Source organism: Aquarana catesbeiana, linkage group LG13 (assembly GCF_042186555.1).
Source record: "Aquarana catesbeiana isolate 2022-GZ linkage group LG13, ASM4218655v1, whole genome shotgun sequence".
NCBI classification, from domain to species: Eukaryota; Metazoa; Chordata; class Amphibia; order Anura; family Ranidae; genus Aquarana; species Aquarana catesbeiana.
The window spans coordinates 12,854,648-12,868,477 of NC_133336.1; the positions used below are offsets into that span (position 1 = coordinate 12,854,648).

The 13,830-nt window shown below is 45.5% G+C and overlaps 1 protein-coding gene across 4 annotated transcripts in view; it reads right to left on the reverse strand.

Moving 5' to 3' along the window:
• SYNE3 (spectrin repeat containing nuclear envelope family member 3) overlaps nt 1-13,830 on the reverse strand; it is a 152,308-nt gene that overhangs the window by 34,434 nt on the left and 104,044 nt on the right. For all 4 annotated transcript variants that reach the window (XM_073609387.1, XM_073609386.1, XM_073609388.1 and 1 more), the window contains exons 12-15: nt 13,438-13,587; nt 11,408-11,580; nt 3,658-3,723; nt 277-336 (exon numbers count right to left, since the gene is read on the reverse strand). In XM_073609387.1, coding sequence (XP_073465488.1) covers nt 277-336; nt 3,658-3,723; nt 11,408-11,580; nt 13,438-13,587 — 449 coding nt within the window. The remainder of the gene's footprint in view (nt 1-276; nt 337-3,657; nt 3,724-11,407; nt 11,581-13,437; nt 13,588-13,830) is intronic.

Here is a 13,830-nt window from a genome sequence, read left to right on the forward strand (position 1 = left end):
ATTCAGGTGAAATGACACATAAAAGTCTGACTCTTAGGGGGTCGATTTATAAAACATTCCAAGGATGAACGTAACAGCGTTTGTCAAGGCTGCACACATTTCTTCCCCTTTATTGTGACTTCCTATGATCAGCAGCTCCATGTAGTGGCCAAAATGTGCTATAAACTTGTGATTTGGGTATTTCAGAAAAAAAAAAAAAAACATTCTGCAATTTGGCCACTAGATGGCGCTGAAAATCATAAGAGACCGGAGGTGACATTTATATACAGTACTAACCCGGGGTTCTCAGGCTCCGGAGTCTGGGAGGGGCTGTCCGGGTCTTCATCATTTCCATAGCTGTACAAAGGAAAATAAAACAAAGTGAACCTGAGACCGATATTCTCTTTCTTGTGTTCAGAACTAAAACTGAAATCATCCGAAATACTTGTTTCTTGTTTTACATTTTAGTTACATTTATTTACCATATTGCATATGTATTACTACCAGCCAGCAGAGGTCACTACAGGCTACATTTTATATGTTAGGTTGTCAGGTTACGTTTAAAGAGAAACTGCAGTCTGCTCACATCATTTGTAATAAAAACATCTTTGCCATTCTGAAGCTTCCCTCCAACCATTTTCTATATTGTTTTATATATACTGTGATTCTGTATTTGCCAAATATGCTGCAGAAATCTCTCTCCGCGGAGTCTGGCTGCAGCCATTTTAACTGTGGGCAGCTAAAGCTGCTGCATGTTCACTTCCTGGATTTACACAGACGCACACCTCCAGCTCTGCAGCTCTCATTGGCCCTCTTATGACTCATTCGCCCTCCCCTCCTGGCAAACTCTCACAAGAGTGAGAGAGAGAGAGCTGTGCATGATGTCATAAGCCTAGGCTAATGACCAGACAAGACACCATTACTACACACCGCTACTACTGCACCACTAATGCACCTACACCGCTACTACATCATTACTACACCGCTACTGCACCATTACTACACCACGACTTCTCCACTACTACACACCACTACTTCACCACTACTGCACCACTACTACACACCACTACTACACCACTCCACTACTACACCACTACTTCACCACTACTACACCACTACCACACATCACTACTACACCACTACTACACACCACTACTGCACCACTACTTCACCACTACTACACCACTACTACACACCACTACTACACACCACTACTACACACCGCTACTACACCGCTACTGCACCGCTACTGTACCACTACTTCACCACTACTACACACCACTACTACACACCACTACTACACACCACTACTACACACCACTACTACACCGCTACTGCATCGCTACTGCACCGCTACTGCACCACTACTTCACCACTACTACACACCACTACTGCACCACTACTTCACCACTACTACACACCGTTACTACACCACTACTACACACCACTACTACACCACTACTACACACCACTACTGCACCACTACTTCACCACTACTACACACCACTACTACACACCACTACTGCACCACTACTTCACCACTACTACAGCGCTACTGCACCACTACTACACCACTACTAAACACTGCTACGGCACCACTACTACACACCACTACTGCACCACTACTACACCGCTACTGCACCACTACTACACCGCTTCAACACCATTACTACATCGCTATTACACCATTACTGTACCACTACTACACACCGCTACTGCACCACTACTACACCATTACCACACTGCTTCTGCATCACTACTACACCATTCTTACACCTCTACTACACACCGCTACTGCATCGCTACTACACCATTACTACACTGCTACAACACCATTACTACACCACTACTACACCATTACCACACTGTTACTACACCACTACCAGCTGGTGGAGAAGAGAGGCAGTGACATTCTCCAACTGGTCCAATCAGGGAATGCTTTGTATTCATCAAGAAAATGCAAAGCATTCTTTGAATGGTGCCCCTTGCCGACCTCCTGTGTTCACAATGCATCAGTATAACTGCTTGGCACTGGAGTCAGAAGCTAGTGGGGAGTACTGTAGTAGCGGTGTAGTAGTGGTGTAGTAGTGGTGTAGTAGCGGTGTAGTAGTGGTGTAGTAGCGGTGTAGTAGTGGTGCTTACTACAGTGATTTCCAGGATCTATGGGGATCCCACAGGTACGGTGTATACATAGTTGCTCCAACCAGGAACAATGTAACTGTGTAAAAGTATCTATATCTGGAATTCTGCATTAAATCTCCAATGTGGCCGGACTGCAGTAACAGTCATGTGCTAGAATATAATAAGAGTCATATACTAGAATATAATAAGAGTCATATACTAGAATATAATAAGAGTCATATACTAGAATATAATAAGGGTCATATAGTAGAATATATGATGAGTTTCTGCCAGTGGCAGTATGTGCAATATGGAGCCCCACTGATGAAGTGTCTGAGCCCCCTGAAATGCGTTGGGTTTCTTTTTATTGGTCTTTTAATAAACCATCATTATGAGATCTCTGAGCACTGATGTGACATTCCTTCTGCTTCCTGTATTGGTTGGACTTTTTCTGAGGACCCCCCACATTTTAGAGGCATCTTTTCATATTTGCCAGCAGCCTATAAGGTACTAATTGGTCCGATTAATAAGACGGCCTCTGACAACCCTGATATCAATCGCAGAAGATCGAGCGCCTCTGATATGGTCTCTACTAACACCATTGTTTTCTTGTATTGCTTGTAGGGACACCTACAGCTTGAATTTCAGTGGATTAATCAGAAATTGGCCAAAGATTGATCATTCTATGGGGGGGTCAGAAAGCGGGGGCTGGGCACTCAGACCTCCCCAGACCTGAAACTGAAGTTTGTGAGAGGAGTGCCCCTTTGTGAGTGGAGTGCCCCCTATGTGAGTGGAGTGCCCCCTTTGTGAGCGGAGTGCCCCCTTGTGAGAGGAGTGCCCCCTATGTGAGCGGAGTGCCCCTTTGTGAGCGGAGTGCCCCTTTGTGAGAGGAGTGCCCCCTATGTGAGCGGAGTGCCCCTTTGTGAGCGGAGTGCCCCTTTGTGAGAGGAGTGCCCCCTATGTGAGCGGAGTGCCCCCTTTGTGAGCGGAGTGCCCCTTTGTGAGCGGAGTGCCCCCTTGTGAAAGGAGTGCCCCCTATGTGAGCGGAGTGCCCCCTTGTGAGAGGAGTGCCCCCTATGTGAGCGGAGTGCCCCCTTTGTGAGCGGAGTGCCCCTTTGTGAGCGGAGTGCCCCCTTGTGAGAGGAGTGCCCCCTATGTGAGCGGAGTGCCCCCTTGTGAGAGGAGTGCCCCCTATGTGAGCGGAGTGCCCCCTTTGTGAGCGGAGTGCCCCTTTGTGAGCGGAGTGCCCCCTTGTGAGCGGAGTGCCCCCTTGTGAGCGGAGTGCCCCCTTGTGAGCGGAGTGCCCCCTTGTGAGCGGAGTGCCCCCTATGTGAGCGGAGTGCCCCCTTGTGAGCGGAGTGCCCCCTTGTGAGCGGAGTGCCCCCTATGTGAGAGGAGTGCCCCCTATGTGAGCGGAGTGCCCCCTATGTGAGCGGAGTGCCCCCTATGTGAGAGGAGTGCCCCCTTTGTGAGCGGAGTGCCCCCTATGTGAGAAGAGTGCCCCCTTTGTGTGCCCCTTGTGAGCGGAGTGCCCCCCTGGAGGATGGAGGAACTTACTTAGACGTCTGGTTGATAATGAGGGTTCTCGGGCTCCTCCTCGGATTATCTTGTTCTTTCAGAGATCTGAGAGAAAAGAATTACAATGAGAAAGTAAATCTTCAGTATTTGAAACATTAGAAAATCAAGAGGGAGAAATGTAACACGTCCACCATGTGCGCCCCCCCAACCCCCCCTCCCAACCCCCCCCCCCCCCATTATATCACCGACACCCAAACCAGACCCAACTCTTCTCACACTACAGATGGGTCCTCTCAGGTTGTAGATCTGACTAGAGATCCACCGGACACTTTATTAGGTCCCCCTTGCTAGTACCGGGTTGGACCCCCTTTGGCCTTCATTCTTGGTGGAGATACAACGAGGTGTTGGGAACGTTCCTCAGAGATTTTCCTCCATAGTGACCTGTATGTAGTGATGGATCCAGGCCCCAAATTCTGACCCCACCATCTGAATGTTGCAGCTGAAATCCAGACTCATCAGACCAGGCAATGTTTTTCCAATCTTCTATTGTCCAGTTTTGGTGATCCTGTGCCGGTTGTAGCCTCAGTTTCCTGTTCTTATCTGACAGGAGTGGCACCCGGTGTGGTCTTCTGCTGCTGTAGCCCATCTGCTTCAAGGTTGGATGTGTTGTGCGTTCAAAGATGGTATTCTGCATACCTTGGTTGGTTATTTGAGTTATTGTTGCCTTTCTATCATCTGGAACCAGTCTGCCCATTCTCCTCTGACCTCAACAAGGCATTTTCCTCCACACAACTGCCGCTCACTGGATATTTTCTCTTTTTCCCACCATTCTCTGTAAACCAAAGAGATGGTTGTGCGTGAAAATCCCAGAAATGCACCAACAACCATGCCACGTTCAAAGTCACTTCAATCCCATTTCTTCTCCATTCTGATGCGCAATTTCAACTTCAGCAAGTCGTCTTCCCCACGTCTAGATGCCAAAATGCATTGAGTTGCTGCCATGTGATTGGCTGATGATCAATGTGTGTTACCAAGCAACTGAACAGGTGTACCTAATAATGTGGCCGGTGATTGTATGTGGGAGAACCACATTTGTAAAATCTGCAATACGTCATTTATTTAAGGGGGGGGGGTGACCCTAAGGAACCAAGAAGACTGAATTCTGATTGGCTACCGACCGCCATATTCCATACACATGATAGAATCTTTTCATACTTTAAGAACGAACAATAACCTTCTATACAGTCAGCTATTCCTTCAAACATCTCCGACTTAAAGGGGACCTCCAGCTCTGTACACGTGTATATACAGTATACCGCATGTGGGGGTGTGGTTAGATGTGGGGGTGTGGTTAGCTGTTGGGGTGTGGTTAGCTGTGGGGGTGTGGTTAGCTGTGGGGGTGTGGTTAGCTGTGGGGGTGTGGTTAGTTGTGGGGGCGTGGTTAGCTGTGAGGGTGTGGTTAGTTGTGGGGGTGTGCTTAGTTGTGGGGGTGTGGTTAGCTGTGGGGGTGTGGTTAGTTGTGGGGGTGTGCTTAGTTGTGGGGGTGTGGTTAGCTGTGGGGGTGTGGTTAGTTGTGGGGTGTGGTTAGTTGTGGGGTGTGGTTAGCTGTGGGGGTGTGGTTAGCAGTGGGGGCGTGGTTAGCAGTGGGGGCGTGGTTAGCAGTGGGGGCGTGGTTAACACTTCTGCCTGCCAGCGATGGGTTCCTTGCTTTGAATCTCAGCCATTACACTGTCTGCATGGAGTTTGCACGGCCTCTCTGTGCTGTGATCGGTTTCCTCTTACAATCCAAAGACATGCTGGGAGGTGAACTGGCCCTACTATTATGGTACAAATTGTCGATCACATTCTGCATGCCGGCATTGTGTGTAATATGGAGGTATGAGGCACTGTGTGTAATATAGAGGTATGAGGCACTGTGTGTAATATAGAGGTATGAGGCTCTGTGTGTAATATAGAGGTATGAGGCTCTGTGTGTAATATAGAGGTATGAGGCACTGTGTGTAATATAGAGGTATGAGGCACTGTGTGTAATATAGAGGTATGAGGCACTGTGTGTAATATAGAGGTATGAGGCACTGTGTGTAATATAGAGGTATGAGGCTCTGTGTGTAATATAGAGGTATGAGGCTCTGTGTGTAATATAGAGGTATGAGGCACTGTGTGTAATATAGAGGTATGAGGCACTGTGTGTAATATGGAGGTATGAGGCACTGTGTGTAATATGGAGGTATGAGGCTCTGTGTGTAATATAGAGGTATGAGGCACTGTGTGTAATATGGAGGCATGAGGCTCTGTGTGTAATATAGAGGTATGAGGCACTGCGTGTAATATAGAGGTATGAGGCTCTGTGTGTAATATAGAGGTATGAGGCACTGTGTGTAATATAGAGGTATGAGGCTCTGTGTGTAATATAGAGGTATGAGGCTCTGTGTGTAATATAGAGGTATGAGGCACTGTGTGTAATATGGAGGCATGAGGCTCTGTGTGTAATATAGAGGTATGAGGCACTGTGTGTAATATAGAGGTATGAGGCACTGTGTGTAATATAGAGGTATGAGGCACTGTGTGTAATATAGAGGTATGAGGCTCTGTGTGTAATATAGAGGTATGAGGCTCTGTGTGTAATATAGAGGTATGAGGCACTGTGTGTAATATGGAGGTATGAGGCTCTGTGTGTAATATGGAGGTATGAGTCACTGCGTGTAATATAGAGGTATGAGGCACTGTGTGTAATATAGAGGTATGAGGCACTGTGTGTAATATAGAGGTATGAGGCACTGTGTGTAATATGGAGGTATGAGGCATTGTGTGTAATATAGAGGTATGAGGCACTGTGTGTAATATAGAGGTATGAGGCACTGTGTGTAATATAGAGGTATGAGGCACTGTGTGTAATATAGAGGTATGAGGCACTGTGTGTAATATGGAGGTATGAGTCACTGCGTGTAATATAGAGGTATGAGGCACTGTGTGTAATATAGAGGTATGAGGCACTGTGTGTAATATAGAGGTATGAGGCACTGTGTGTAATATAGAGGTATGAGGCACTGTGTGTAATATAGAGGTATGAGGCACTGTGTGTAATATAGAGGTATGAGGCACTGTGTGTAATATAGAGGTATGAGGCACTGTGTGTAATATAGAGGTATGAGGCACTGTGTGTAATGTGGAGGTATGAGGCACTGTGTTTAATATGGAGGTATGAGGCACTGTGTGTAATGTGGAGGTATGAGGCACTGCGTGTAATATAGAGGTATGAGGCACTGCGTGTAATATAGAGGTATGAGGCACTGCGTGTAATATAGAGGTATGAGGCACTGTGTGTAATATAGAGGTATGAGGCACTGTGTGTAATATAGAGGTATGAGGCACTGTGTGTAATATAGAGGTATGAGGCACTGTGTGTAATATAGAGGTATGAGGCACTGTGTGTAATATAGAGGTATGAGGCACTGTGTGTAATATAGAGGTATGAGGCACTGTGTGTAATATAGAGGTATGAGGCACTGCGTGTAATATAGAGGTATGAGGCACTGCGTGTAATATAGAGGTATGAGGCACTGTGTGTAATATAGAGGTATGAGGCACTGCGTGTAATGTGGAGGTATGAGGCACTGCGTGTAATATAGAGGTATGAGGCACTGTGTGTAATATAGAGGTATGAGGCACTGTGTGTAATATAGAGGTATGAGGCACTGTGTGTAATATAGAGGTATGAGGCACTGTGTGTAATATAGAGGTATGAGGCACTGTGTGTAATATAGAGGTATGAGGCACTGTGTGTAATATAGAGGTATGAGGCACTGTGTGTAATATAGAGGTATGAGGCTCTGTGTGTAATATAGAGGTATGAGGCACTGTGTGTAATATAGAGGTATGAGGCACTGTGTGTAATATAGAGGTATGAGGCACTGTGTGTAATATGGAGGTATGAGGCACTGTGTGTAATATGGAGGTATGAGGCACTGCGTGTAATATAGAGGTATGAGGCACTGCGTGTAATCTAGAGGTATGAGGCACTGTGTGTAATATAGAGGTATGAGGCACTGTGTGTAATATAGAGGTATGAGGCACTGTGTGTAATATAGAGGTATGAGGCACTGTGTGTAATATAGAGGTATGAGGCACTGTGTGTAATATAGAGGTATGAGGCACTGTGTGTAATATAGAGGTATGAGGCACTGTGTGTAATATAGAGGTATGAGGCACTGTGTGTAATATAGAGGTATGAGGCTCTGTGTGTAATATAGAGGTATGAGTCACTGTGTGTAATATAGAGGTATGAGGCACTGTGTGTAATATAGAGGTATGAGGCACTGTGTGTAATATGGAGGTATGAGGCACTGCGTGTAATATAGAGGTATGAGGCACTGTGTGTAATATGGAGGTATGAGGCACTGTGTGTAATATAGAGGTATGAGGCATTGTGTGTAATATAGAGGTATGAGGCACTGTGTGTAATATAGAGGTATGAGGCACTGTGTGTAATATGGAGGTATGAGGCACTGTGTGTAATATAGAGGTATGAGGCATTGTGTGTAATATAGAGGTATGAGGCATTGTGTGTAATATAGAGGTATGAGGCACTGTGTGTAATATAGAGGTATGAGGCACTGTGTGTAATATAGAGGTATGAGGCATTGTGTGTAATATAGAGGTATGAGGCACTGCGTGTAATATAGAGGTATGAGGCACTGTGTGTAATATAGAGGTATGAGGCACTGCGTGTAATATAGAGGTATGAGGCATTGTGTGTAATATAGAGGTATGAGGCACTGCGTGTAATATAGAGGTATGAGGCACTGTGTGTAATATAGAGGTATGAGGCACTGTGTGTAATATAGAGGTATGAGGCACTGCGTGTAATATAGAGGTATGAGGCACTGTGTGTAATATGGAGGTATGAGTCACTGCGTGTAATATAGAGGTATGAGGCATTGTGTGTAATATAGAGGTATGAGGCACTGTGTGTAATATAGAGGTATGAGGCACTGTGTGTAATATGGAGGTATGAGGCACTGTGTGTAATATAGAGGTATGAGGCATTGTGTGTAATATAGAGGTATGAGGCACTGCGTGTAATATAGAGGTATGAGGCACTGTGTGTAATATAGAGGTATGAGGCACTGCGTGTAATATAGAGGTATGAGGCATTGTGTGTAATATAGAGGTATGAGGCACTGCGTGTAATATAGAGGTATGAGGCACTGTGTGTAATATAGAGGTATGAGGCATTGTGTGTAATATAGAGGTATGAGGCACTGTGTGTAATATAGAGGTATGAGGCACTGTGTGTAATATAGAGGTATGAGGCACTGTGTGTAATATAGAGGTATGAGGCACTGTGTGTAATATAGAGGTATGAGGCACTGCGTGTAATATAGAGGTATGAGGCACTGTGTGTAATATGGAGGTATGAGGCACTGTGTGTAATATAGAGGTATGAGGCACTGTGTGTAATATAGAGGTATGAGGCACTGTGTGTAATATAGAGGTATGAGGCACTGCGTGTAATATAGAGGTATGAGGCACTGTGTGTAATATAGAGGTATGAGGCATTGTGTGTAATATAGAGGTATGAGGCATTGTGTGTAATATAGAGGTATGAGGCTCTGTGTGTAATATGGAGGTATGAGGCACTGTGTGTAATATAGAGGTATGAGGCACTGTGTGTAATATGGAGGTATGAGGCACTGTGTGTAATATAGAGGTATGAGGCACTGTGTGTAATATAGAGGTATGAGGCACTGTGTGTAATATAGAGGTATGAGGCACTGTGTGTAATATAGAGGTATGAGGCACTGCGTGTAATATAGAGGTATGAGGCACTGTGTGTAATATGGAGGTATGAGGCACTGTGTGTAATATAGAGGTATGAGGCACTGTGTGTAATATAGAGGTATGAGGCATTGTGTGTAATATAGAGGTATGAGGCATTGTGTGTAATATAGAGGTATGAGGCACTGCGTGTAATATAGAGGTATGAGGCACTGTGTGTAATATGGAGGTATGAGGCACTGCGTGTAATATAGAGGTATGAGGCACTGCGTGTAATATAGAGGTATGAGGCACTGTGTGTAATATGGAGGTATGAGGCACTGCGTGTAATATAGAGGTATGAGGCACTGCGTGTAATATAGAGGTATGAGGCACTGTGTGTAATATAGAGGTATGAGGCACTGTGTGTAATATAGAGGTATGAGGCACTGCGTGTAATATAGAGGTATGAGGCACTGTGTGTAATATAGAGGTATGAGGCACTGTGTGTAATATAGAGGTATGAGGCACTGCGTGTAATATAGAGGTATGAGGCATTGTGTGTAATATAGAGGTATGAGGCTCTGTGTGTAATATAGAGGTATGAGGCACTGTGTGTAATATAGAGGTATGAGGCACTGTGTGTAATATAGAGGTATGAGGCACTGTGTGTAATATAGAGGTATGAGGCACTGTGTGTAATATGGAGGTATGAGGCACTGCGTGTAATATAGAGGTATGAGGCTCTGTGTGTAATATAGAGGTATGAGGCACTGTGTGTAATATGGAGGTATGAGGCACTGTGTGTAATATAGAGGTATGAGGCACTGTGTGTAATATAGAGGTATGAGGCACTGCGTGTAATATAGAGGTATGAGGCACTGTGTGTAATATGGAGGTATGAGGCACTGTGTGTAATATGGAGGTATGAGGCACTGCGTGTAATATAGAGGTATGAGGCACTGTGTGTAATATAGAGGTATGAGGCTCTGTGTGTAATATAGAGGTATGAGGCACTGTGTGTAATATGGAGGTATGAGGCACTGCGTGTAATATAGAGGTATGAGGCACTGCGTGTAATATAGAGGTATGAGGCACTGTGTGTAATATAGAGGTATGAGGCACTGCGTGTAATATAGAGGTATGAGGCACTGTGTGTAATATAGAGGTATGAGGCACTGTGTGTAATATGGAGGTATGAGGCACTGCGTGTAATATAGAGGTATGAGGCACTGTGTGTAATATGGAGGTATGAGGCACTGTGTGTAATATAGAGGTATGAGGCACTGTGTGTAATATAGAGGTATGAGGCACTGTGTGTAATATGGAGGTATGAGGCACTGCGTGTAATATAGAGGTATGAGGCACTGTGTGTAATATAGAGGTATGAGGCACTGTGTGTAATATAGAGGTATGAGGCACTGTGTGTAATATAGAGGTATGAGGCACTGTGTGTAATATAGAGGTATGAGGCACTGTGTGTAATATAGAGGTATGAGGCACTGTGTGTAATATAGAGGTATGAGGCACTGTGTGTAATATAGAGGTATGAGGCACTGCGTGTAATATAGAGGTATGAGGCACTGTGTGTAATATGGAGGTATGAGGCATTGTGTGTAATATAGAGGTATGAGGCACTGTGTGTAATATAGAGGTATGAGGCACTGCGTGTAATATAGAGGTATGAGGCACTGCGTGTAATATAGAGGTATGAGGCTCTGTGTGTAATATAGAGGTATGAGGCACTGTGTGTAATATAGAGGTATGAGGCTCTGTGTGTAATATAGAGGTATGAGGCACTGTGTGTAATATGGAGGTATGAGGCACTGTGTGTAATATAGAGGTATGAGGCACTGTGTGTAATATAGAGGTATGAGGCTCTGTGTGTAATATAGAGGTATGAGGCACTGTGTGTAATATGGAGGTATGAGGCACTGTGTGTAATATAGAGGTGTCGGGGATCACATATAACAATAGTCCCTCCCCCCGGGGGTAACACAGGGGGTGAAGGTCCTCCAATGACGGCTCTCACCTGGATATTTGCTCACAGAGACGTCTGAGTGACTCCCAGGACTCCAGGAGCTGTGTTCGCTCGGTGTGGATGAGAGCGCCTCCCTCTGGAGAGGAGGATTCGCTCACCAGCTGACCCTGAGCCTCCACCTGACGGCGCTGTATATCCTTCTCCGAAATCTTAACCAATAACGCCTGGAAAGGAATCCGGAGATTGGAGATGAGACCGGAACAGGACGGGGGAATCCAGCAAACCTTCACATGTCATAAGATGATGAGTATAATAGGGAGTGGGGATGAGCCCGATGTTTGAGTCGAAGGTAAGTTCACCTAGAACATCGGGTGTTCGGCGAACAGCGAACGATATGCAGTGTTTGGGGCAAATTTGAAAGCTGCCGGAACCCCATTAAAGTCTATGGGACACTAACATGGAAAATCCCCATCAACATGGGGACAAGGTACTTTGGAGTCAGACCCCAAAACACCCTCCCCACGTTGAGGGCATGTGGCCTGGTACGGCCAGGAGGGGGGTGCTCTCTTGTCCCCCCCTCTTTTCCTGCGGCCTGCCAGGTTGCGTGCTTGGATAAGGGTCTGGTATGGATTTTGGGGGGACCCCTACGCCATTTTTTTTTTTAATTTGGTGCAGGGTTCCCCATAATTTCCATATCAGACCCGAAGGGCCTGGTATGGGTTTAAGGGGGGTCCCTGCGCAATTTTTTTTTTAAATTTTGGTTCAGGGTTCCCCTTAATATTCATACCAGACCCAAAGGGCCTGGTAATGGGCTGGGGGGGAACCCCATGCTCTTTTTTTCAATGAGTTTTTCCTATATTGCCAAGACCCGGCAATTCATTAATAGCCGCGAGTAGTTTTAAATGACTTTTTTTCTTTGAAATGTCATTTTGCTCTCACTGTTCTAAACACAGGAAACATGCGCCCCTTTACAGGCATACTATAGACACCCCCCAGGTACAAAATTTAAAGGAATATTACACTTTTATTGTTTCACTTTAAGCATTATTAAAATCACTGCTCCCGAAAAAACGTCCTTTTTTTTGTATTGATACATGTCCCCTGGTCCCCAAACACTTTTTTATAACAATAACTTGCATATTAACCCTTTAAAATTAGAACTTTTGATTATTCATGTTTGCATGTTCTGCTGCGAACCGAACCAGGGGGTGTTCGGCTCATCCCTAATAGGGAGGTGTAGTGAAGGGAGAGTCAGAAGACAACAGGAGGAGGGAGAGGAGAGGAGGAGAGGAGAAAAGAAGGAGTGGAGAAAGAGAGAGAAAAGGAGAGGGAGAGAAGGACAGGGGAGAGAGAGAGAGAGAGAGAGAGAGAGAGAGAGAGGAAAGGGGGAGAAGAGAAGAGAAGAGAAGAGAAGAGAAGAGAAGAGAAGAGAAGAGAAGAGAAGAGAAGAGAAGAGAAGAGAAGAGAAGAGAAGAGGCAAGAGAGAGAAAAGGAGATGAGAGGCAAGAGAGAAGAAGAGAGTAAAGGAGAGAGGCGAGAGTGGAGAGAAAAAGAGGAGAGGGAGAGAAGAGAGAAGGAAAGAGATAGAGAGAAGGAATAGAGAAGGAGGGAGAGAGAGAGGAGAGGAAGAAAAGGAAGAAAAGGAGAGGGAGAGGAGAGGAGAGGGAAAGAAGGAGGTGAGGAGAGAAGGAGGGAGAGAGAGAGAAGGAAAGGAGAAGGGGAGGAGAGGAGACCTTCAGAGCCTTCAGAGCCCCATAAGAACTCATTAACATTAGGACTTGGTAATGTGGAATTGCTGTGATTCTGTCCGTGATTCCAAATCGCTGTAAAATCACGGTAATCCGCACAATACGCATTTGAGTGATAATTATTCTAAATGGCATCCCAAACACACTGCGATTCTGGCCCGCTGGTCACATGACAAGATGACTCAAATTCACAGCACAGCAATAACACAAAGCTCCCTGTCCAATGGGAAGATACGGTCAGCACCCAATACACGGCGAGTAATCTATATGTACTGTCTACTAAACCCCCCCCCTCCCCCCGCCAAAGTATTGCCCCAAAATACGGACCAGTACCTCCACCTCCCTCTCCCCCCAGTCTCTGCCGCTGTCCAGACCGGCCTCCACCTCCTGCCGGGTCTCCATCATCCAGCGCTGCAGATCCAGGAGGCCGTTGTTGTACATCCAGTGACAGTTGATGTTTTCCTTTGTTTTCCGGATGTTGTTCTGGAAGAAGAAAAACCGACATGAAACCAAAAATAATCAACAAATGACCTCATTATCATCATCATCATCATCATCACACACATGAGATCCTCATCATTCATAAAATAGTCCAACTCTAAGAAACGTAAAAATTATTATTTTCAGTGGAGCTCCATTAGTCCCGCAAAGGTCAACTGTTTGTTTAGGTCCAGGACTTGTTAAGGAAGATCTACCTACCCGATCCTCCACTCCTCTATGCCATTA